The sequence below is a fragment of the Candoia aspera genome, chromosome 4 (assembly GCF_035149785.1).
Source record: "Candoia aspera isolate rCanAsp1 chromosome 4, rCanAsp1.hap2, whole genome shotgun sequence".
In the NCBI taxonomy this organism is placed as follows: domain Eukaryota; kingdom Metazoa; phylum Chordata; class Lepidosauria; order Squamata; family Boidae; genus Candoia; species Candoia aspera.
Genome location: NC_086156.1, coordinates 86,777,189 through 86,802,416, shown reverse-complemented (window position 1 = coordinate 86,802,416; position 25,228 = coordinate 86,777,189). Strand labels below are relative to the sequence as shown.

Genomic DNA, 25,228 nt, shown 5'->3' with positions numbered 1-25,228 from the left:
CTTTCTCTAACTAGGGCTGGATGCCGAGCTTTCTTCTATTGAAGCTATCTGCAGGAAGTCCCTGCCCACTCACAAATAGTTATTTTGGCTGCCATAGCCACTTCTTAAAAGCTTTTTGTGGATGCTTGTTGCTCCTAGAAGGAACCAGAGCATGAAATGCTAAAATGAGATCTTTGTACCTTCCACCCCTCTACGAATTTAACAAGGCCTGAGAAGAGAAAAAACCAGAGCTCCTGACAAGGCAATCAACCACTGTGTGTGATCAAACATGCTGCTCAATCATACTATCCCACAGAGCTCTATCTTACTATTGTATGTCTACTGGACTTTTGTGAGGTTGCTTTGAAGCTGGGGGGCAAGGAGGTAGGAGAGGCTGTATATCTGGACTGTGGATGTGCACAGAATCAATTTATCTGCTTTGACATCCAAAAGAGGGAACTTCTTGTAGAGGCCAGAACCATCAGCCAGCAAAGGGCAGGGATTCATGAAGGTCAGCAGAATAATCCCCAGCAGCCACTGGTCAAAAACAGGCTGACTGGAACAGATTAAGACAGTGCAAACCCTGTGACCAAAATGAGACAGTCAGGCCCCCCGAGTCTGTAAAGTGGGTGTGCAACGTATTGGGTTTAATGTTACACCAGGCTTTGAGGGGGTCAGTTCCAAAAGGGCTTAGGACCAGGACGCAAAGTAGACCTACATAGGAGAGTACTGGGTGTATGTAAGGCTTAAGGTGCCTATTTTTTTCAGATACCCCAATTCTTCCCCAAAACAAAAAACCTGGGCCTCTGCCACTCGGGGGATTGCAGGTAGGGCACAGGTAACCCATGAACTTCACAGGTAACTGCCGGTAACTTCTGTGGCACAGCAATAGTACTAGGTAGAAAGAGAATATGCCTCCTCTGAGATGTTCTGAAGCTGCTCTGTCTGCACGGGGCTAAGCAGCTGTACCTTAATTGATGCTATCTTATTTGATTATATCAGCCTAACATATTGATTCTTGCTCATTTCTCCATGCCACACCATTTGCATCATCTGTTTTTAAGCTTAGAAATCTTCAGCGCTTCAACCTCTTCCCCGAGACAGAAACAGAAATAGTCAAATAATATTTAAAGAAGCAAATTCTTAGTCTTCATGCCTGGGGAAGAGGTAAGATCTTAAATTTTTAGGGGTGGTTCTACTGAGGATTTGATTATGCACCATATATAATTTCCAATCCTGAAAACAGAACTTAAAACTACCTTAGTGCAGGAATATACCCTCTGAGATCAACAGAAGGATTTGCACGGTGCTGTGATCATTTAGGAGTGAACCCACCCTGGATTTAGGCTGAAATTAGTATGTTCCCCCCACCCCCACCCCCACCCCACAAACACAAAAATACTAGCAGCTCTTCCATTCTGCTACCCCAAAACTAGCCTTGCTCCCACAAATCAAACTAGGAGAGCCCCATTATTTTCTTCCAATATTTATTTACCCTGTTGCTTCCCTCATCGGCCCCCTCCCCCAGCACTGCCTCCATTGCCCCCTCCTTGCCCCCCTGCGTCAGGGGCTCCAGACATCATAAGGAAAAGCACGATAGGAATAATGTACATCCACTGTAGGAGAGAAAGAAAGATACACAGGTTATAAAAAGAAACAAAATACAGCTCCCTTGTGTGCAAAAATCCATCTCATTCTTTTCCTTCTGGGAAATGATTGTGGCTTCTCACAAACCCCTTCAATCTTCCCCATCAACTGCACTTTTCTAAGGACTAGCTTGATACCAGTTTCTATTCTGTGCTATCAACATCTTCCCTCCCTGCACCCTGTGGCTGCCCCTCCTTCAAATCCCAATCACAAGAAACCCTTCACCAGAGATTACAGCTGAGCTTGTCAGTGTGACAGCCAATGGAGAAGCAAGGGCTGTGACCACTATGAAGGAGAAAGACCCTGCCACCAAAAAAGGGGAGTCTTGATTCTATCATAGCAGGAAATAAAGATCCGGAGAGTAGCAAACTGGAAACTAAGAAATATGCTGCCCAAAGCACCCTGCTTTCTTTGAGTGCTCTCAGCCAATTAGTAGCAGATGAGAGGTCGAGTCCTAGCTATCAGAGAGCAACTAATCACTAAGGTAACTTCAAGAAAGCCAGCAACTGAACGGCATATTTTTGGGGGGTGTAGCTGTTCCCAGAATGCTTTGCACCAAAGAGCAAAAAATGACATGGTGCCCCTCTGGACCAATCAACATAGAGGTAGCAGCTGAGTGAGGATCCAGCCACCCTAAGCACATATTCCCCTCCCCAAGATCAGGACTGGCTCAAAAAGAAAAGTAGCCTTTTAATTCTCCAAGGGGACACACGGAGACGCTGAAAGAGTTCAAGCTAAACGGAGCCAAGCAGAAGAAGATGGAAGTGAGAGGAGCCAGGCGCAGGATTACTTTTGCTCAGGACTGTCGTCCGGGCTCCTGCGGGGTTGTTGCAGAGCTGGTCACTAGGAGAAGCACTGCCCCGCCCAGAATTAAATGCCACTGCAGGGATTGGGGAGAAGAGGTGTCAGAGCAGGGAACAGTCATTTCCTAGCAACAGTTGCCTGGCTAGATCCAGAAACGAGACAGCTGGCAGGCTGAGGAACTTAGATCGCTTTGCTACAAGGATGGGAAAAAGAACAGTGCCTGCTCTCTCTACTATCCCTCCCGCATCTGCCCCCCTCCAAACACATCACTTACATATTTGGCAAAGAAGGACTTCTGCTCCTGTGGATTTTTGGCTTTCTGAGCCTGCTCTTGTTCCAAGCGTTCAATAAATGCTGCTGTCTCAGGGCTGGCAGCAGGAAAAAAAAAAGGCCATTAGTAACAAAATGGAAGGCATCTCTCAGTACTCACAAAGCTCAGAAGGGTGCAGAAGCCCAGATTGATATTAAAAATAAATGGAATGTTAGGGGCCCAATGTATTTCAATAGTGTTCCCCATGTGAAAAAGCGTAATGTTGCACTCCAAGTGAAGTTCTGCTGTTTCTTTAATTAGAACAAGTCAATGCAATATTTCATTTCCAATGTAATATATTGAAATGCACTGGACCCATCTTAAAAAATTCCCTGTTTTGGAATATGTTTGAAACTTTGCCTCCCTCCCCATCCCCAAATTGGAGATTTGATTCAGCCCTCTCTTCTCCCTGCTCTCAAAATGTCCACCCACTCTTCAAAAAAGGCAGACTGTCAAACATTTCCTCTGTTTAAGGCTGATGTTCAGTGCAATCCTAAACTTGTATGCAAATAAACAGGCTTAACTGACGTCAACAAAACCTACCACTTCCAATTTAAGCATGTTTAAAATCACAGCCAAATCTCTGGATTCACTCCTCCTCTGCCAATAAATCATCTAGAGCTCTTTCTGCCAATCTGCCCAGATCTGAGACCCCTTTTAGCCAAGCTCCTTTACCAAAACTTAGAAGACTGGCCACTTTCCCTAAGTCCTAAGGAATCCTACTCTTAACTCACAAATCTCCTCTGCTTCCAGAAAATCTATAATCTAACTCCAAATTCCTCACACAAGGAATTCAGATTATCTGATCTTCTAATTTGAAACCATTTCCTCTAACTTTCAAATTCTCAAAAGTGTATTTCACCTCTGAAATCAAATGCAGGAAACCAAGTCAAACTGCCTATGTCCCCAGTGAGCAATTATATTCCTTTGGGAAACCCAAACAGATCATATTTTGTCCCATGCAAATGCTATTTAGTGGCCTATCCCCCTTCAAAAATCCCTGGTGATTCCATTTATGATAAAAAGGCACAATACACTAAGTTTTATACATTTGCCCAATCTCTCTTTCAACTAGCTGCCATCAGTACATCTTGTAGCAGTGAGTTCCACAGATCAGCAGGAGAAGCCCTGCATTCCCATCTGATTAGTCAAAAATACTCACACAGCTGCTGGTATGGGCTGCTGGAGGAGAATTGTAGTGTTGAACAGTTCGAGATCCACATCTTCCACTTCAGCTCCATGGCAAGAGCTAGGCACAGTGACCGCAGAGAGGCCAATTATGTTGCCAGCAATGTCTGTGTGAACTGTCAGCCTATCTGACAGATGAGACTCTACCACTGAGCACTGCAAGGAGGGGAAGACACATCAACATTGTCTCTCTGCCTGTCTTAGCATTTTCAACTTGGTGCACATATGCTGGTGCCCAGGCTAGTGCAAAAGCTTGGTCCTGTGAGGTAGCAAGGAAGTTGTTGGGATGGTGAATGAATGGGGCCACAGGCTGTGCAGGGGTGAACCTATCTTGAACGTGGCCTTCCTACCTTCCACCTCAGCTTGTAAAGATTTCAAAATCTTTTCCCAACCTGTTACTGACTACATACAGCATGAGAGTCAGTTTGGTGTAATAGTTAAGGCACTGGGCTAGAAACCAGGAGACCTAGTTCCACCTTAGGCACAAAGCCAGCTGGGTGACCCTGGGCCAGTCACACTCTCTCAGCCCTAGCAAAGAGGCAATGGCAAACCACTCCCGAAAAACCTTGCCAAGAAAACTGCATGGACTTGTCCAGGCAGTTACTGAGAATCAGACACGTTTTAAAGGATAAAAAAAAACCATACAGTATATCCAAATACCATACTCATGATTCACATCTGGAGTATACTAGGTTAAGGGAAGTTGCTGCAGCTAATGAAGTTTTGTTCAGAAAATCTTTCTGTATCCAAATGATGCTAAAGCTGAATATTAGAATAATTAATAAAACATACAGAGCACAATACAGTTAGAAATCAGAGCTGTCTATTGATTCCAATGAAAGAAAATCTGGAGTTCATGGAAAGCCTGTGGTTCAGAAATGGCACACATAAAATGACATCTCCAGTGGGAAGGATCTCAGACAGCAGCTCCTCAGGAAAAGAATTTAATCTCAGAGTCCTCTGAGATCCTAGAGTGCTGCTCCCTGTCAGAAGGCACCAATATTGGACCAGATGGAGAGACATTTCAGAAGAGGAATATGAGCACTTAGAATTATTTTTATGTTTGTATCTTGATATTCCTTTAAGGAAAGCTGGTAATCTCCCAAGCCTCATTTCTGACTGTACTGCCAAAATGTTGGTGTCATTTTTCCCCCCACATTTGCAGCAAAAAGGTACTTCTAAGGCTTTCTAAGACACCAATTTGTGTCCCATAAACCCCACAACTCTCACATTAAATGGTCAAACATTTCACTCTGGCCATTCTCGTGATGTCATTGCATTACCAGCTATCTCTCTCATGGCCCTCAAAAAACCAGCATTTCTTTTTGAAAAAGTACAGCCCCAGACTGCAAAAAGATTGACTGACCTTGGTCTAGATGCACAAGATAGAATAAAATGAGGGAGACTCCTATGTGCATTAATAAGCATGTGAGACTGAGAGGTAGTGACTGGCTCAGAATTGCCCTAGGAATCTGGATCTCCCCACCCCAATCCACATAACACTGGTTTTCCATCAATCAGCACCTAGTTGATCTTAGCTGGCAACTAAGCAAGGTCAGGTTTGGTTAGTACTTAGAAGGGAAACCTCCAGAGACTGGGAAGAAATCCCAGAAGGCAATGGAATACCACTTCTGGACTGTTGCCAAGAAAACCTGCATGGTTTTGTCCCTGTATCCCCAGAAATTAAGCTAAAGTCAAGGGAGTCTCTACCCCATTATCCCTTCCCTCATGAATCTCAGGACAGCCTCCGGAGGATTAGGAGGAAGGTCTCCTGAATAATACAGGACGTGATACAGGAGACTACTTAAGATAGGGGAAAAAATGAAAAATCTCAGTTCCATGAACCCAAGTCCATGTTTCTTCACTTGCCCCTCAACAAACCAAGAGAGGAAAAGCAAGAGAAAGAAAGCAGTTTCCCCCTTCCTACCTTCAGCAGCTTTAGAGATTTTACATCTGGATATTCGGGCATTTTACTAAGGAGGCACGATTGGCCCACGAGAGGGTGCAGGAGTCCAATTCTTTAGCTGCCCTCAGGCTAGTGGTGCGCAAAGCGTCTTGGCAAGAGTCCCAACCCCAAACAGGTTGTTCTGACATGTTGCAAAGGGGCCCTGAAGACAAGAGGGGTCCAGAATGCTTAGAACAGCATGTTTGGGGGTCGGCACAGTCTACAATGGAGCATTTTACACACCTCTGCTCTAGGCCAGGGTCCCGTTCAGTGGAGGAGTCCCAGAGCAATGAGACACTTACCGCTCTGACAAACGTGGTGACGTACTCAACAGCACTCTCTTCAATGCTCCCCAGAGGCTGTCGTGGGATTCTCAGGCGGTACAGCCCACCCTCAGCGGCTACCTCCTGGGTTGGTGGAAAAAGACAGAAAAGATACCTAAGCAGAAAGGAGAAGCTCACTCCCTCACCCTAGCTGAAGGAGCTGAAAATCTCACTCTAGTGATCTCAAAGTACATCAGCCTCTTTTCACGTTGTTATTTTTGCTTCCATTCTTTAGAGAATCAAATAATTTTGATTTTAAAAACTCCACAGGTTGCTAAAATTCTGTGCTTCAAAGACTAATTACCACAGAAAACAACATCCAGGCATCCATGGTATCCTGAATGGGATGTATGGAACTCCAAACTTAAACTTTTTTTTTCTTCAAAAAATGGGTGATGTCTTGCAAAATCACTGACCTAAAATTCCTGAAATCTCAAAAGATTTCCAGGATTTAAATTTTTAAAAATTATTTTTTTACACCTAGCACCCACAAAGTTTGTCAACCCTAAGCGTACATCAGATTTACTTAGCCAACAGCTTTTTCCTTAACTGCCCAAGGCCCCCTAAATCTCCATGCAGGGAAGCAATCAAACACAGGATTCCTACGTCCTGCCCCAAGTATATCAAATAAACTTGTCTCTTCCTTTCAGAAGGAAGCTACTCCTCTTCCAAAGTGCCCCATTCTCCAATTTGTTTCTCCCCACCAAAGCAAACCAAGGCTGCTCCCCTTCTGCTTCCCCACTCACCCTAAGTTTGTTGCGCTCTTCCTCAGTTAATTGCTTCTGGCTCAATGAGAGGCTGGGTTCAGGGCCCACATTCCAGAGGAGAGTACCCCGCTTTTTGAAATGGATGCTGTCATCTTCAGGAGAAAGAAACACACATGAGTCCCAGAGTCTACCCTTACTCCTAACCACCTTTAGCTACTTACAACATACAGGAGCCTGAGTGGGTCTCCAAAGTCCTTGTCCATTTTTTAGGCTGCTGCCAGTGCAACTCCGTTCCTGCTGCAGCACGTGCAAAAAGCATGAGTACAATACGGACAGAGGTGAGCATCCCATGGGGCCCATCCAGTTCCAAAGCCTTTCTGCCACTTATCACACACCAAGTTAAACTTCAACATGAACTTGCACATGAATGAATGCATAGATATTTAAGAGATTTAAGGCACCTTTTTTGCCCTTAAAGCCATTCTAAGCAGGAAAACCCAGGCCTATTTTCCAAGTTTCACAAGATTTCAGTGTACCCATTTTGCGACTTAATCCTTCCCAATGCAGGCTGAAAATGGCAACCCTCAATCCAGGAGTAATTCGAAGGTAGCAAAACAGGCATAGGAGAGGAGCTGCATACTACTCAAGGACTGTCCACCTCTGCATATTTGCAATGGAGAATTCTATTGTTCCAAGGTTCCCAAGTGAACAGTGTTTAAATATATATATTTGTATGCACAAAGGCCCCATGGAAAGTGGAAGTTAACGTGCATAGACTGTGAAATGGGCCTAGCTATTGCTGCTTATCCGGGCAAACTGTCCGATTCAAGCTTGCCCATCCTCACTATATACACTCACCCAACTCAAATGAATGCTCCAGCTGTAGACTCAATCCACAAGCTTCGGAGTCTCGGGCTTCACCAGGCTGAAAGCAACAGAAGTAAATCATGGATGTTCTAAAGTTCTTATAGTTTGTTTCAAGTTTCACAGTGGCCCAAATTCTGCCCTATGTGTGCCAATGTTACATGCCCACATAACAAAGCTTTCCTGCCTATAATTTGAAACACTATTGTGAGTGTTCTTGGTGAATCCACTGGAACCATCCACAACCCCCCCCCAAATTTACAGCATCTAAATATAAACAATAAAACTATGATGCATTCCAGACTATGATATTTATTATGGCACAAGCTGTCATAACTAGAACCCATATAATCAACTGAGATAATTTAGACTAGGCACAGGCAAAATAACAAATGACTCAAATTCACCCGTTGTTCTTCTGACTGAATTTTCACATTTTGGGGAGTTCCTTTCTGTGACCTGCGAGACCGCTGCTTGAAGGCCAAGGAAACAATACATTTGTAGGAGGGACCGTAACTTCTTCATGCACATAAAATGTTTCCAGTTCAACTGCTGAGTTAGCTGACAAATTCTCCAGCTAGAAACTCTGGAGAGTTGTTTCAGTGAATGTAACTCTGAGCTAGATACTATGTGCTATCTAGTTCTTTTTAACTCTTAGCAACCACACATATAGATTTTCTCCATGATGATCTATCCCTAACCTGGTCTTTCAGGTCTCCCAACGCTAAATTAGATATACCACTGATGATTTAGTATAAGGCAGCTATCCATCAACTTCTGGATGCCAGTGAAGCATGATGATTAAAATGTTGGAGAAGGATTGCAGGGACTCAGGTTTCAGTCCATCCATAGTTATGGAAACTCACTGGTGACTTTGGACTAGTCACTCTCTCTCAGCTCAATCTGTCCTCACAGGGTGATTGTTGCAGGGATAAAATGAAGGGAGATCCCCATGTAATCCATCTTGAGCTCCCGGAAGAAAGTCAAGTTACATCCAATAAATACATGTGTCCAACACTTTATGTGAAGATGGCACTTACACCCCAGCCACTTCCATTATCTCCCACACAGTTGCTAAAGTTGCTTCCCTCCCCAAATCAGAATCCAGTATTCTTGAAGCAACCTGATTTACTTTGTCTTTTAGTTATTACTCAGCTTATAAATATTAACTGCAGAGATATCATGAAGCCAGCTTCTCATTTCTCGGAAACTCACAGCTACAAATAACATTGTGTGAAGAACATATTTACATTTTTCTCCTTCCCTCATAATACAAGGCCCCAATCCATTCAATGAAGATGCATGGTAGGAGATTCAAGCAGACATCACTCAGCACATAGTTAAACTGAGGGACTCACCGCCACAAGCTGCAGCGCAAGCCACCAGCTGAAATGGTGCAGCCAAATCAATAAAGGAAAAAAACTATCCGCAAGAACTAGTTACGGCTAGATGGGGCATCCAGACTCAGAAGCAGCATGGCTATGAATATTTCTTGCTATTCCTTAGACATCTCTGAAAACAAAACTATATACCAGTTTGGCGTTGGGCCCAGTCCAGACAGCTTATGTCCTGGATAATAAGGAGCGGGTCTTCCGGCAACCAAAGTCAGCTCGGCGCTCACCCATATTAATCGTGGGACTTACCCTGACAGCTGCCTCTCCCCGGCAGGCTGCAGCGGCCCGGACAAGAAGCTGCGGCGGAGGCGGCAGAAGGAGGGCGAGGACCGGCAGCACATAGAGGCAGAGCGGTCGCTCTGCAGCCGCCATAGCGCCCTCCACGGATCACGTGATAAAGAAACAGGCGGAGCAACCGCAAGGCGCTATGGGACCGGAGTCGCATGTTCGAGAGCCGAGGGAAAGCCAATCACCGGCGTCTTGCGGCTTAGCACCTCCCTAAACTTCTCAGCCTAAGCTCGCGCAGCACGTGGCGGCTCTCGCAACTGCAAAGCGCTGAGAACCGATGAATGCAGGTGACCTGGGGAGCCGAGCCGCGGGGAAGGAGAGCCCTGCCGGCCAAGAAATTGCATGGTGTGGGCTACTGTCCCATGCACGGCACGCTGTTCGAAAAGTCGCTCCAGTCGAGCTCAGCGAGACGTGCTTCGAATGAACTTGCCTGCGCCTCGTCCTCTAGTCCAGTGTTTCTCCACCTCGGGCAACTTTGAGAAGTGTGGACTTCAGCTCCCAGAATTCCCCAGCCAGCATATGGATATGAATCCTGGGAGTTAAAGTCCACACTTCTCAAAGTTGCCGAGGTGGAGAAACACTGCTCTGGTCTCTTGCAGAACGGTCGAGCGATGCCTCCTCTGTTTTTGACCGCGATAAAAGGGTGAAATAGCAACCCACAGTTTTTCTAGCCCAGCTCAGAGGAAGGGAAGGTATCTCGGATTTGTATGATCTATCATCCTTAAGAGGACGGGTGCTACAGCTTTTGCAAGAGGAAATAGAATATAATGCGCCATCCAAGTAGAGCATCAGTTGATTCAGAGGTGGGGACGAGGTGAACTACCTCTGCTTTTCTATTTTCACTTTGTTTTCTTTGAGTTTCTCTAGCCATACTAGGATCTGCTGCTGTGCTTAAAAAAACAGAATAACCATTAAAATAAGTACTGTGCTGTTTGCAATCCTGTGTGTTTGCAGGGAAGAGTGCAGTTACTTGTATACATTTCTTCCAAAGAACTGGAGGCAGCTGCTCTTCGGTTTACTGTATCATCACAACTCTGAGTGTAGTTATGCTGAGATACTGAGACTGGCTGAGGGTCTCAAATTTTAGTTCAGCAAGAATCCAAAGTCTTGATGTAATATAAGAAACGTCAGGTTGTGACAACTTATAATTCCGCTTTTCCAAGACTTTTGCCGTTCATTCTGCCAATGAAAGATGTTTTTTCCTTTCCCTTTTTACAAGTGGAGAATTCATGAAAAATCTAGACTAGTAGGTCTTGCAGCACTTCTATTTTTTATTTTACTGTCATTCCTGCTCAAGTATGGCTGAAAGAGTTGTGTAATTTTCTTCCTTAAATCTAATCGAGATTTTCTTCCCCTAGAATATGGAATTAATTAAGCTTAATTGAGAGAGTCCCAAGTACAGTATTTTTTCCCTAACCTTTGCATTCAAGTTAGTGTTTGCTGTTTCTCGTATTGACAAAACTGCATTGCAGCCTGAACAAAGGTTGTGAATTTAAGAGGCTAGCCAAAGTTACCCTGTTGTGGTCTAGATCAGGTCAAACTATGGCTGAATTCAAACAATATGCTAAGTTAAAACCAAATAAACTGTAGTTTAAATTACCACAATGTAAGAGCCTAGTCCATTTGTCCATCTAGGCTTCAGGTGAGCAACCTGTTGCCCTCAGTCTAATTTAAAAATCATTGTATAAGAGATGAGTTCAGATATCTGCTAAGTGATATCTGTAAGTGCTTTAGCCCCCTTATCGTCTGCCATCTAACAGATGATCCACAGGGGAAAGTGGCATGAATAGAAAACGGTTGCCTGTTGCAACTGAGTCCACACTTTTCAAGGCTGGCTGGCAATTGTTCTCTCTAGAAACCCAAAAATCACCTGCTGTCAAATCTAACTGGAGATGGTGGAGATTGCACTGAGGAATTTCTAGATGCAAGCATGTGTGCTCTCACCGTTTTCTCAGGACCAGCCCTTCTTTTAAGGGACGTGCAATGGTTTCCTCAGCTGGTGAATATGGGGGAAGCAGGGACCAGTACTGAGGTGCTAGAGGACCAAGCAGTAAATTTTAGGGGGCCTGCTCTATTGTCCTCAGGTGGAATGAAAGACACAGCCCAGTTGCCAATACTGAAGTAAATTTCATTTGCTAACCCAATTTGTTTCTATGCATGGAAAGGATAACCATCTTCTTGTTCTTCTCTTCAAGCAGCAAAATATATTAGGCCAGTCCTGGCTTTCTTAGCTGCTCTCCTTTCACTTGTCTGGAATGGAAATTTGCAACCCTCTGAGATCTTTCCCTTGATGCTCTTCTTCATGTTCTGCCCACAGGTTCTAGGCCACAGTAGCCTGGACCCCTTCTGTGTCCACCGGATGTCCAAGTTTTGGAATGGGAGACCTGCGGAAGTGCCTAGCCAGCGGGGAATATGGCATGCTGAAAGATTGTCCTCTATTTGAAAGCAATTTTATGCAGGTGAAGCAGAGTGGAAAAGAAATTAGAAAAATCTCCTCCTGTATTTATATACCCAAACCTGAACCCCAGGGCCTTCCTCTGATGCTCTTGGGAAATGAATCAAGGCAAGAATAATATTTTCTATGGTGAAATCCTAGAGATTGTTTACATGGTGCCCACCACGTACCTTTCCCAGCACCATGTGACCAACTTTTCTTTTTCCCAGGCATATTAGAAATGTGCATCTGGGCAATGTTATTTAACTTTTGTAAGTATTTTATTTTGCTTTCTATACTGTCCAGAAAACTACTGGCTGAGAAACTTAAAAATGGAATAAATAAATTATTATAATGCAGTCATCCTAGCCCCCTAACAGTCCTGCATTAGCTGAGACAGAAGATTTTGAAGCTCCACAGAAAAGCAGCAAGTTCTAACTTAAATAGGGTTGCCATTCAGTCACCTTCCTTGAGTCCGGTGAGGTTCACCAAAAGAATCAAGTTTTTAGGCTTATATTTCTACATAGTTAAAACAGTGTTTGTGAATGGGAAAATGTAATCTGTTTGGGGGGGTGTTATTACATTTGCTGTGCATAATTAGCAGCTCCTGCTATCTCTGAAAAGGTGTTCCAACTGTGGAAGAATCAGTGGGAAGATACTTTTTCTAGGATGGTATCTATTTTCTTTTATTGCATTTTTTTAAAAAGCAGAGGCAGCTCATTTAATTGTTCTGCTTCACGTATCTAAATATGTTCACCACTACACTTTGTTGGCACTTCTCCATTCTGTCTGGTTGCATTTGAAAGTTAGAAGTCTTTTTTTTTTAAATAAATTTTATTAAGTTTCAAGAAAAGAATAAAAACTACAAAAAACCAAAAAACTACAAAAAAAGAAAAACTAAAAAAGTGCAGAAGCACAAGAGAATTTTTTTTTTAAAGAAAGATGTGGCTTCCGACTTTTATCAGCAAGGATATAAAAAATCTCAATCTATCTCTTACACTATATTAAACCAAAACACCACATTATTTCTATAAGTCATTCCACTTTAACACATAAAAATCACTAAATACAGTTATCCCTCCTCCTCATATTAAAATAAAGAAAAAAATTCATATAAACCTCCTAAACATCTTTCTCCCTTCCGAAAGAGAAAACATATTTAATTATTCCCTTCCTACCACTATTCTATACATTTTTGCCTACTATAATAAGAATCTAATTAAAAAGCACATAAGTTGTCTGCTATTATACTTAATGGTACAACAATTTTAATAATCCCAATCTTAATAAACCCAAAATTTTAATAAACTCAAAAAAACAAAGCCAATTCAAAACAGTAAATCCAAATCTTTAAAGACAAATAACATCAGTCAAATCCTTAAAGCAAACCAGATCAACATTCTTCAACCCCTATCCCACTTCAGAATAAACCAGAGCAGTTACATATCCCTAAAATATGCAGAGAGTTTTCCTCTTGACAAAATCAAAGAGACCAGCTGCCCCCCTTAAGGCTTCCATGTTCTTTTCATGGCATTCCACCAGGAGATCGATTTTACTTTTAGCTTGCAGATCACTCTCTCCCTTAGATTTCTCCAACTCCGTTATCCAATCTTCATCCAGCATCTCGATAAAAATCCCAATCTCAAGTCATAAAAGAAACCTTTCTATTGCTCTTAAATTCCTCAATTTCATCCACCACATCCTCAACCTGATGGCACATTTTAGCTCTCATATTTTCCACAATGTCCTGAATATATTGCATAAAAGTTTGATAAAAGTCAGAAGAAATCTGTTTGAAGTCCTGATGAAAGTCAGAAAGAATCTGTTTGAGATCCTCCGTGTCTCATGGAGTAGATTATGGCGCCCCCTAGGAGCTTAATCAGCAAAAGTTGAAGATATGGGAGAGTTCAAAAGTTTACATAAAGTGAGAGTGAAATAGCAGAGTATTCTCAAGGGAAACTGAAAACAAAGCTGAAGGTTCAAATCAGCTGATTCAACGTGTAGGAAAATGCTAATATCTTCAAATTTAATGCAAAAATAATAACAGGAAGACAATTGTTTATCCTCAATCTTTGGGATTTCCTTTGGAAGGAAAACAAAATCCAAAACTTAAAAAATTTAAAAAGTAATCCCAAAAATAATGATAAGCACCAAGAGAACCAGTTTCTCTTTGCTGTAGAAAGCTTCTCTTGGGTACATATACTTAAAAAAAAAAACACAAATTGGTGATTTAGAAATGTGGTGGCCAGTCTTAGTGTCCCTTTAAGGCTATAGCATGGATTGGAAAGTGATGAAGTCCGTGCCTCCCGACTGCTCTTACCAGTTGAAAATTGAAACACTGTTTGCATCTTCTGGCTGCATGCAGCCCTCTGGGGGATAGATGGGATGATTCCAAGAATTCTCCTTGATCCGTAGAACATTTCTGGGCTTCAGGAAAGCCTGCCTGAGCCCGAAAAAAGCTGCCGCATTGTCCGCTCCTCCCGCTGAACCAGCGGGCACAGCCATTCAGTCTGTCATTCCCACCGGAAGCCTGGAAGTTAGAAGTTTTGTCTACAGAGATTATCCTAATCTAATTTTCCTTGGAGTTAATGGAACTTGAACCCAACACATCTGAGGGAAAACATGTTAGAGAAGGCTATCTTTTTCTTACCCACCTGCCAGAAAAGACAGGAACCCTTACACCCAGCTTCTACTGAATAATCCTTTTTCCAGCTAAAGGAACAAATTGAATGCCCTAAATAAAACTGGGATCTGATATAACATGTAGAGTTATATTTTATAAGCAAAGCTGTTTTTATGTATGCTATTAATGTGATATGTTGCATAGTAAATACAATATAAATATTTCCAGAAATCAAAAGTACTTGAGCTGAAATATCTAATTAAGGGGGAAAAATCAATAAAGCATAAGAATAAAGTTGTTTTAAAATGTTATACTTCAGTTTGGTTCAAAGCCTTATTTGGAAATTTGATTTTACTGAAATATGTGTGAACAGCTCAATAGCATCTTAAGTCAGCGACTATGTGACTTAGGGAAAATGGGAGTTGGGGTTCAACACATCTGGAGGGTGCCAGGTTGCAGGAGGCTGCACTGCAGGAAATTCAGCATTACTGTACATCAATGTTTCTTAACCTTGGCAGCTTGAAGACGTGTGGACTTCAGCTCCCAGAATTCTGGGAGTTGAAGTCCACACATCTTCAAGTTGCCAAGGCTGAGAAACATTGCAGTACATTATTTACTGCTGTCCCTAAAATGCCCCTCCTCTATGTAGTGAGAAATGTAATTTTTCTCCTAAGTCAGCCTTAATCAACCTGCTGCAGGCAGTCTTTGGACTTTCATCAATGTGGGACAGTTAAGAAGGAAGTTGTGGCACATATCTCTGTCTTCCCTTCATCCTTCCATTTCTTTGAATATTTGAAACTGATTTTTCCCCTGACAGAATTTATATCAGGAGTCTCAAATCTGAATCGTTACAAGAGAATGTTCTTTAGCCCAAGGCTCATAACACTGAAGCCCTATTGTACTTTGATATAAAATTCTAAAATGCCATTAAATATAAATGTATTAAATTTAAAAAATTTAAAACCAGAGCTACTTTTAGCCCATTTTACTTCGGTCACTTATTTGGCAGCCTTTTTCGTTAACCAGCACATCAATATTTGTTTTGGTGTTGGTTGTTCAATTATGGCTTAAAACCCTTATCTTAATTATCTGTAACTTAGCAGAATTTATCCCCTCAGAAGAGGCAAATGTGCCTGAAAATTATTTCCATTCTGCCAAGAAATAAACATTATTTAGGCAGATTCCTTTAAGTCTCACCTATGCTGTGAGGCTGTCCTCTCAAACGGGGTCGGGTTGGGGGGGTAGCTTAGTGCCAGGAAGGGTAGGCTGACCATATGTCCCGTTTTGAACGGGACAGTCCCATTTTTTAACATTTCCAGACCATCCCATCATTTTAATATAAATGTCCATTTTGTCCCATTTTCTTAAAAACCTTACTTAAAAATTTGAAAATTCCCACAAACCTGTCAGAATGCAGTCTGACTAAGTGGAAGGAGGGGGAGCTCAGCAGAAACAGCGGGGAAAAAGCTGCAGAGCTCAACCCAGCGGGAAACCTAAAAAAAAAATCAGCTGATAGGCGGTGATCAAAGGGTGAGCCGATTGGCTCCTGCTTTGAAAGGGGAAGAAAAGAATGTAAAAGCACAGCCAGAGGAGGAACAGCTTGTCAGGGACAACCGTTTACTAGACTCTCCAGCCCAGCCTTGCCTCTCGCAAACAAAGGAATCCAAAGATTCCCAGCCTGAGAAAACCGGGGAAGTTCCTGCCTGCCAATCCAGCCCGTCGCCCAGCCCTGCCCCATTTTGCCATCCCAATGTCCCATTTTTGTCTCAAGGAAACATGGTCAGCCTAAGGAAGGGGAAGGCCGAGACCTCTCCATCTGGGGGCAACTCCTGAGTGACCAGTAAGGGAGAGCTCTGGAGAAGAGCTTTGTGGCAAATGCAGTGTTTTCGTTGCCTCAGTCCCTTGTGGCAGGGTGGCTGGCAAGGGCCTCACCAAGAGTGCAGCCTTGTTCTGTCACATAAGACACCTACCCTTCCCAGCCAGGTTTGCCAGGTTCGCTGAGAGGCATCATCACCTCTGTGCTTCCTGTCTCTGCCTTCTTTTCCTGAAGTGGCTATTTTCTCATGCCCCACTTAATGGCTGCTGCAGACCCAAAGATTTATCCTTGGATCAGGTTCAGCATTCATTCTACAGGGCTAAGTATGCAAATCAGTTACATTGATATCCCACCTTTTTGCTAGGAGACCTAGATGGTGTAGAGAGGACCATATCTGTACAATAACTCTGCAACATTGAAAAAAAAACTGGCTTCAAGTCATCCAATGAACTCCACGACTTCCTGGTCCAACATTTAATCAATACAACAAATTGGCTTATTTTCAGCTTTTATATGCTTCTTATATATAGTTGGTGGACCACCACAGTTTGAGAACTTCTGATGTAGATCAGGGGTCTCAAACTTACATCCTACAGTCCACACGCAGCTCTCCAGATCATCACACCTTACTGATACACACAGCAGGAGAACAGCATTAGGGCTGCAGCTATTCTTGGCGAGGTGCTATGGATCCTTCCTGCTTAAGAAGCATGACTTGGCTTTGCACCTAGGTGGGGCAGGCTGGGAGACAGCTGCATTCTTAGCCCTGTTATTGCTCAGACCAAGGCCCATCAGCTGGTCACTGGTGGCCAAGAGTAGTGGTGGGGGTTGTTGGGCAGCATCTCCACTTGCCTACTGTCCACATCCCTGCTGGTTGTGTTTCTTTGCCTGCCCCAGCCAGGGAAGGGAAGGGGAAGGGAAGCCCAGTGTTTCGGAAAGGCAAGGCTGCCAAAGTGATCTTTCAGCACCTATCACCAGTTTGCAAGTGGTCTGTGAAGAAAAATGATGTCTGAGAACCACTGTATTATAAAGATGCTGAGCCAAGCTCGACTCCTGAATTCATGGACATGTCCTGGCAATAATACAGAACCGGTTTGCCATTGCTTAATTTCAGGTTGAAAAACTTTCAGCCCTCCAGATATTGCTTAACTATAACTTGCAACAGCTGTAGTCAGCATAGCCAATGAAAAGGAACACTGAGAATTATGGTTCTACAGCATCTGGAAGACCAGAACATCTCTACACCTGGCTTAATTTTTATTTAGCAACTTTTAAAAACTTGGGAAATTTCCAGTGACTTGGATAAAGGGGTACCTTTTTTCTTACCTCTAACTGGTTTTGTACAGAATTCTGGCCTGTGGTTAACTGAACTTACTGTTTATTAATGTACCGCAGTTGGGTTTGTACAGAACCACAGACTACTCAACTGTATTTTGACTGGCTGTTTTAGCTTAATAGTCATTATGTGAAGGCCACTTCAAAGCTCTCTCCTGTAATAGTCAGTTACTATGAAAGTGCAAAGAAGCCCTCAAAATGAACATTTCCCTTCCAGGTTACTAAGACAGGGGATATTGCCAACAAAGTCACTGTGGGCATCGCTGCCAGCAGCCCGAGCCTGGAGATGCCTGATCTCATGCTTCTGGCACGGCCGTCACCCTCCCTAACAGGACAGTGTGAGTGCCAGTGTCCTGAAGCATTGCCTTTCCCAGATGAGGAGCTGCAGCTGTTTGGGTGAGTACCTTTCACACCACCACACATCAGGGATGTACCCCCAAAGCCTTGCATATGCTCCACCTCGAAAAATGCAGTCAGACAGTAAATGTTAAGTGTAATAGAAGGGGGAGAATTATTAAACACATGGGGAGTCCTTACATTAACCCAGTTTAGTTTTTAAACAAAAGTTAAATTACATTTATGTTTTGTCCTGGTCATGCTCCACTTCCTTGTGCTGTCTCTGTACGCCATTTTGGGATACAGCCCCAAGCACATCACTTAGAGGCTGACTAGAAACTTCAGTCCAAAAAAAAATTGTGCATCTCTGGTTTTAAGCAAGAGCGTCGGGGTGTGTGTGTGTGTGTGTGTGTGCGTGTGCGCGCGCGCTCAAAAAGGCCAAGATGGCAGCTTTGATTGCACTGTTGCAGTCACCACCTTGACTTTTTAAACCCTCCCAATGGACAGCCCTGGCTTTAAGATGCCCTCTCCAGTTTCTCCCCATTCACATACTTCTTCCGCCGTCTCCTTCCCCAGGCTTCTGCCCTTGAAGTTCGTCCGCCTCTACGTCCATGATGAGTCACGATTCCAGCTCAAAGTCTGCCTGGCCAATGGCCGCACCTTTTATCTGCAGCTTCTAACACATCCCCTCAAGCAGGATCACGTCTTTGGGCAGTGGGTACGGCTGCTGTACCGCTTGCGCTTCTACCACAGTGATGCCCCCCTTACTTATGAACAGGAGACTGCAGCATATCGCCAGAAAAAAGGCTTTTCTTAGGTGAGCCTCAGCCCCCTTCCCTCACCCCCCCACCCCCAGCGTAGGATCTCGGTTCATTCCTCGTTGTTGCCCAACTCTCTGCGAAGGGGCCTGATTCTTGGGGCTCAACAAGGTGCAGACCCTGCTCCTCAGAGCTGGAGGAAACAGCGAAAGCCTTAGTGGAGAAGCAGTGAGGAGCCCAAGGCACTCTGGGAAAACTAATTGGTGAAGCAGGCTCTGAAACCAGTAGGCAACCGGGTTAAGCTAGAAAGGTGCTAGGAGCACCTGGGATCATTTTGACATTTCAGATGGCTTCTTTCTTGGGTCAGCCTCCTCTGTGCCTGCCTGTGCCTGTCTCTGTTTCTTGCAGCAGGAGGAAAAGAGAGCACATTCTCCCGGTGAGGAAGAAGACGCTCAGGGGAACCAAGGATTTCTTTATCTATCCCCCTCAACAAATACAAAGTAAGGTTCTCCTCCCAGCTCAGGCTCGCCGGTGTTGGATACCGTTCCTCCCTGTGTGAAGCTACTGCAAACTCCCCTACCCAAAGAGGAGACACTCTCCCCCCCACTTCCCCATCAATAAATGAATGAACAAAACTGCCTTCTGCACAGCTGATAATTGTAAGTCATCTGCTCAGAGCAGCCACCCTCTGAACTCATGGCTGGAACATCTTTTCCTCCACTGTCTTCCGCTCCACATTAGATACTGCTTCCCTTTCCAAGAGGGAGAGGGGTCCAGATTAGCCAATCAAGTTCACTTTATTGACACAAGAACTGACTGAACAAACACAGACAGACTGGGAGAAGATTAGCTGGATTGTGGTAATTCTGATCCAAATCTGATATGTGTGGCTTCTTTAATTGGGGGGATGGAAGAAGAGATGCTGTTCTTGATGCACTTCTGCCCAGCTTCTGCACAAGGCAGGAAGGGACACTGGAGCAAAACCGAGGCGACTGCATGCTGCGGAAAAAGCAGAGCAAGAATCAGTGATTGTGGAAAGTGGGAGTAAGTAGACAAGCAAAGTGTTTGACCCAATCATACCCTCCACGCTCAAGGCCCCCTTCCATGCCGCACATTCAGTCTTTCCATAAGGTTCTTCCCTCCCAAGTAATTCAGGTGTGACAGAGCTCTTCTGCAGGAGCCCAACTAGAGACCTACAGCATCACCTGGAGTCACCAACCATTGTGCTAAAATAATAGTAATGGATGCAGGCTTTATTATCACTTCAACAGTGGCTGGATGATACTAGAAAATGCTACAAACCTGGGGGTGGGAAATGGACTGACCTTAGAGACAGGCCAGCCATCCAGCTTCTATGGTTCACCAGGTCTTAATCTAGTTTTTAGGAGTCACATAGCACACCTGAGTGAGACAGGCTTAATTTGCACAAGTTCGTGGTATAATGACTTATGCAAGCACCGCCTTTTTAAAAAAGATGTAGTCCTAATCACCAGGTTATTTTCTAGCTTCCCCAAGTGGCTGTTTTTCTGGACTAATAAAGAAATGCAATGTTTTCCTCCAGATCCCAATAATGACTTATTGCATTGGAAAATACATAACATACATTGCAAAATATGTAACATGTTACTCACCATTTCCCTGACTTGACTACTGTGGCAACAAGGTTACTGGGGTGCTATTGGGGAGGGAAGGAGGGGGTAAAGAAGGAAAAACAGGAATGAGTGACGTTGGGAGTATGCTTTATGTTAGTTTCATGGAAAGGTGAGCAAAGCTGCTTTCCCTTTTCCACTCATCTGAACAACCTTAGATGGGGGCCTGAGGACAATTTTTCCCTGCCTCTGCTGCTGGCTGTGTACCTGTCTCCCATTGATTGCATGATGTCAACTACAAATTAATGCTGATAAGTTGCAAATGCCTAGAATCTCAAGTTCCTCATTGCCCTTGGAAAGTAAAGTCTCCCTGAAATTGAACTTGGCTCATGAGTCACATCATGGACATGTCCACGGAATAACAGAGTTGGAAGACCCCAATTAGACCACCAAATCCAACCCTTCAGAAATCCAAATTAAAGCATCCCAGGCTGATAGCTATCCAGCCTCCACTTGAACTCACCCGGTGAAGGGAAGCCCACTAGTTCTCTGGGTGATCAGTTTCACTGTCCAACTGCCCCACCTCTCCATCCCCCGGGAAGCTTTTTCTAACATTCAATCTGAATCTGGCTTCCTGTAATTTAAATCTGTGTAGTTTTCTTGGCAACAGCACAGAAGTGTTTGCTAGTGATGACCTCTGGGTTTTCTTTCAACTTCCCAATGTAGCCTAAGACCTGACCCTGCTGAGCTTCTGAGCACAGACCAAATAAGTCAGCTGCTGCCATCTGCTGTTTTTTTCTTCCCTTTCTCACTTCAGCAGCACATGAAACTTGTGCTCCAAAGCTCATCTTGTGTTTGGAGGCATTTATTTCAATTTATTTTAAATTCAGTTGATGTTTTGAATTGCAGAGACTGTCTGTATGCCACATCTCTCAGATACCCTCAAATACAGTTTAACCAGCATGGAACTCTCCCTTGGTTCACTATTATACAACACCCAGGATCTATTGGGGTTAAAAAACACACACTTTATCTGATCTGGCATGTGGAGAACAGAAGGCTTTTCAGGCTTCTCAGTGCATTTGCTAATAGTTTCAAAAATCAATCTTTTTTTGCAGCCACCCATTAGCAGCCTTTTAGAAGGAATGTTTGTAAACTGCCAGACAGATGTACACAAATACATGGGAACAAATGCATAGATAAGTGAGGAGAGCAGCCTAAAAACTTAGCTGCTTCTGTTTCTTATGGAAGGAGGAGGGAGGGTTGTTCGTTTAATCCACAAGCATTGAAAGCTGTAGGAGGAAGGTATAAGTGATGGACCAGTCTGAAACTGAGGGAGTAAGTTTGCTGGCTTTTCTGTGCTCAGCTACTAGTTAGTTTTGGTGGAGCAATTATTGGTGAAGGTGCTCTCTGCAAGTTTTAGACTTGCAAGTATGCAGATAACATCATGCTAAGTGTGCTTTCAGTCTGCCAATGGAGAAGAGAGCGTGGGGAAGCACAAAGGTTTAAAAAGCATTGGGAATAACTGGCAATGGAGAAGGCCAGTGGTGTGGCAGACAGCATAAATATGAACACCCTTACGTTTCTGCAGGCTCAAGCCAACACTGAGCTGCAGAATACACTCATCTTTGTGGCTGTGATTTAAAACTCTGTGGCCTAGATTTAAAATAATTGAAAGTGGATTTACATGGGCACAGCAGATGATGTAGATGTAGATGCTTTCCCTCAAAAATCCATTTTGCCCAATTCCTTGTGCAACAGTTCTTGCAGCCTTTGCCACTTTGGTGGGCTGCCAAATGCAACTGGTTTTGACATTTTACTTTTGGGTTAGGAAAATGCTTGCTGCTTATATAAGCATGGAAGCTCAAGGCTTTTAATCAGCACTGTGAAGAGGGAAGGCATTGTGAAATTGACTACATTCAATTTGATGAGCTCCCACTGTGAAATTGACTAAAGAGGAAACAAGGCACTAGGGAGGTAGGGATACCCCTGATTTCTGCTTCCCTCAGTGGATTGGTAGGCAAAAAGGATTTCTCTCTCTCTCTTTCCTAACTGCATCAAATGTGCAGGAGTAAAAGAACAATTGATCAAACTTTGTGTGTTTGCAGGTTGAAAATAGGACTAAACAAGAAGCATGGCAGTAAGTGGAATCTACAGTTGGTGTACTCCTGATTGCTAAAAATATCTCCTTGTTCTCCCAGTTATGAGGTGTCCCCAATAACCAGCTGTCAAACCAAGAAGTATTGCATTCTACTATTAGTCACGTATCTACTGGGCAAAATGTGCATTTATTTATTTATTTATCAAATTTTTTCACCGCCCATCTCCCCACACAAGGAGGGACTCTGGGCGGTTTTAGAAAATGTGCAGCACCATGCCCCTCAAAAGGAAGGGGTTGCAATGGAGATCCTGCCCAAGTTCTTGACTCCTTGTCCCTATCTGTGGTGTACAGCCTTCCCAGAGGATTCTTCTAAACAACATGAGAATGAGAAGGAAAAGATTCTTCCTTATTTTAAGACTCAGGTCTGAACTGGGGTAATTCCTTCTCCCTCTGTGAGCATGTCTGAAGTTTTAGTAGTGAATTATTAATCAGCTTCTTTTCTGCACTTAGGAGCAAGAGCTGGCTATAATGTATTTCCTTGCATTATTTATTTCCTTTCCTTTTTGGTTAAAGAGCTACTTCACTATAAAAGAAAAACGAAAAGTGGAAGTAAACCTGTAATTAACACAGACACCAGCTGATTCAAAAGACTATCCATGACTAATGTCCATAAGCCTTGAATGGGAAGCAAAAGAGGCAGAAGCAACAATTACAAAGGTTTTAATTAATGGTCCAGTCATCTGTAAAAGATTAATAATGCTTGCTTGTTCATGCTGGATGAGGCTGGTGTTGGTGCAGCAAAAGCTTTTTCTTGCAAAAATATACATTAAAAAAATAGGTATGAAGAAACACCAGGCAACAATTACAGAATCCAGGTATATGATAATAAGAATGACATTCTCAATAAAAAATAAGTTAGCAAAGGATGGCAATTCTAGAGAATGGTTAATAAAGGGAGCCTTCAATGTGAGCCAAGATTGGAAAAAGAGGCTTAGCTGCAACTACTGCTTTGCATCTTTGATAAATGTCATCAATACATTTTCAACCCATGTCCTTTTCACCGCCAAATCACCTTTGACTTCCAGCTTGCACTCCACTGTGGCCTCGCCCAGTTCATTGATGGCCTTGCAGGAGTAGGTGGCGCTGTCAAAAGAACTTGGTTTACGGATGTTGAGAGTCAACACGCCTTGGTTGTTTTTCTGCAGAAATTTGGGGTCCCCACTGAGGTCCACTTTATTCTTCATCCAGATTATTTTGGGCTGAGAATGCACACAAGTGGGATAAAATAGAAAAGCATCCAGATCAAATATTTTGACCACCAGTCTATTCTAATCCAGGATCATACATTGTATCACCAAACTTTATAATTCCAGAACAAGCTATTTCGATTAAAAGCTTGTACAAAAACCAGGTAAAAGGTTTTGATATGCTATTTGTGCATTCTAGCAAAATTCTCAAAGTTGCATTCTAGCTGTCCTTCCAGTACTCCAAATCCAGAACCATTAATATTACAATTTAACTAGGAGACAATGCATCCCATTGAAAGAAGAGCCAGAACAGAAAAAAGAATGTATATTGAATTTTAAGGGATTTATTGCCACAGTTATGTGGTGGTGGTCACTGAGTTAGATGGCTTTAAAATCAGATTGGACAAACTCACAACAAGTCTACAGACATCCATTAAACATAACCACTATGTTCAGAGGCAGTATATTGCATTTACAAAGGATGAGGAAATTCAGTGGACTTTCCTGAAGCCATCATGTGTGCGGTCTTCCTGGAAGCACTTGGCTGGTCAGTGTGAGAAGAACAATACTTAAAGGGTATAGGCCTTTGATCTAATCCAACGGAGCTCCTGTTATATACTTACAACTAAATTCCCACAAAAATTCTTTTGTCATCCAGCTGTTCTTCCCTACCTACTCCTTCCTTCCCTTTTCTCCATTAATTCCTTGTCCTTTTTCTCAGGCATCTACAGCCAACTTGCCAAGCATAAACAGAAGATAGGAATTACACATTAGCTCAGCAAATACACATTCATGGCAAGCAGGAGGGAAAGAAACTTAATACTTTACACTCTGTGGGTTCTCCCTTGCAAAACAGCCTGAAATTTTTTCCCCTCAGCCTGTCTCATTTAGTTGGAGTCTAGCTGAGAAAAAAATTGGTTGCAAATACCCAAAGAAGAGATTTGCCGGGGAGAATTAGCGAGCAAGGGAAGGATTCAAGAATCCCCATCCACCAATTCTCCCTAGATGTGCGTCTCACCTTTCTTTCCCATATTAATGAATGATCCCTCTAAAATGGCCAGTCATATCAGCTGTGCAATGGTTAAGTGATAGATTTTGAAACCTCAGGAGCATCACTCTCACAGTCCCAAAATAGCTGGGCTGAGCCATTGTATGTATATTTGTGTGTATACACACTCTCAAAGCTGTTGTACATAACATAACCCAAACAGACTCTGTAACAATACTTCGCATAATACTAATTATTAAAATCAGCCAATGGCCATAAAACAATGCCCAGCAAAAGCTGGTGTCTTAGCAGATTGGCTGTAGAAACTATTTTCTTTATAAATCTTTTGACTCTTAACTATTTGCCAAATGTAGCAGCTGTGTCACATATGTCGGCAGCCATTGAATGAACATTTACCGAACACAGGAAAACAAATAAAAATGAATGTATATATGGGTATTTTGTTTAATTAAACATATATTGCATTCAAAAACTTATCCCAGTATCTTGCTTAATACTGCTTTCAGTGTCCATTGCTTATATATTAGAGCA

The 25,228-nt window shown here is 43.1% G+C and overlaps 3 protein-coding genes across 4 annotated transcripts in view; 1 reads left to right on the top strand and 2 right to left on the bottom strand.

The window, feature by feature from the left end:
- Positions 1-1,449: 1,449 nt before the first annotated feature.
- On the bottom strand, positions 1,450-9,557 carry EMC10 (ER membrane protein complex subunit 10). Of its 2 annotated transcripts, XM_063300954.1 has the most exons (8): positions 9,411-9,557; positions 7,762-7,828; positions 6,943-7,055; positions 6,176-6,280; positions 3,903-4,084; positions 2,705-2,798; positions 2,417-2,506; positions 1,450-1,595 (listed from the first exon to the last, which is right to left on the bottom strand). In XM_063300954.1, exons 1-7 carry the CDS (start codon positions 9,531-9,533, stop codon positions 2,423-2,425), a joined length of 768 nt encoding a protein of 255 aa, XP_063157024.1. In that variant the 5' UTR covers positions 9,534-9,557; the 3' UTR covers positions 1,450-1,595; positions 2,417-2,422. The 2 variants fall into 2 exon arrangements, with proteins under 2 accessions (XP_063157024.1, XP_063157023.1); XM_063300953.1 differs by lacking the exon at positions 2,417-2,506.
- Positions 9,558-10,029: 472 nt separating this feature from the next.
- Positions 10,030-19,478, top strand: GARIN5A (golgi associated RAB2 interactor 5A). Its single transcript, XM_063300980.1, has 5 exons — positions 10,030-10,263; positions 11,767-11,908; positions 17,875-18,053; positions 18,570-18,810; positions 19,160-19,478. The coding sequence occupies exons 2-4, from the start codon at positions 11,825-11,827 to the stop codon at positions 18,808-18,810; spliced, it is 504 nt and encodes a 167-aa protein (XP_063157050.1). The 5' UTR covers positions 10,030-10,263; positions 11,767-11,824; the 3' UTR covers positions 19,160-19,478.
- Positions 19,479-19,529: 51 nt separating this feature from the next.
- The window catches only part of MYBPC2 (myosin binding protein C2), a 67,301-nt gene continuing 61,602 nt past the window's right edge, over positions 19,530-25,228 (bottom strand). The window contains exons 28-30 of the mRNA XM_063300976.1: positions 23,514-23,700; positions 20,383-20,426; positions 19,530-19,750 (exon numbers count right to left, since the gene is read on the bottom strand). Of these exons, the coding sequence (XP_063157046.1) occupies positions 20,416-20,426; positions 23,514-23,700 (198 nt within the window). The 3' untranslated portion in view covers positions 19,530-19,750; positions 20,383-20,415. The remainder of the gene's footprint in view (positions 19,751-20,382; positions 20,427-23,513; positions 23,701-25,228) is intronic.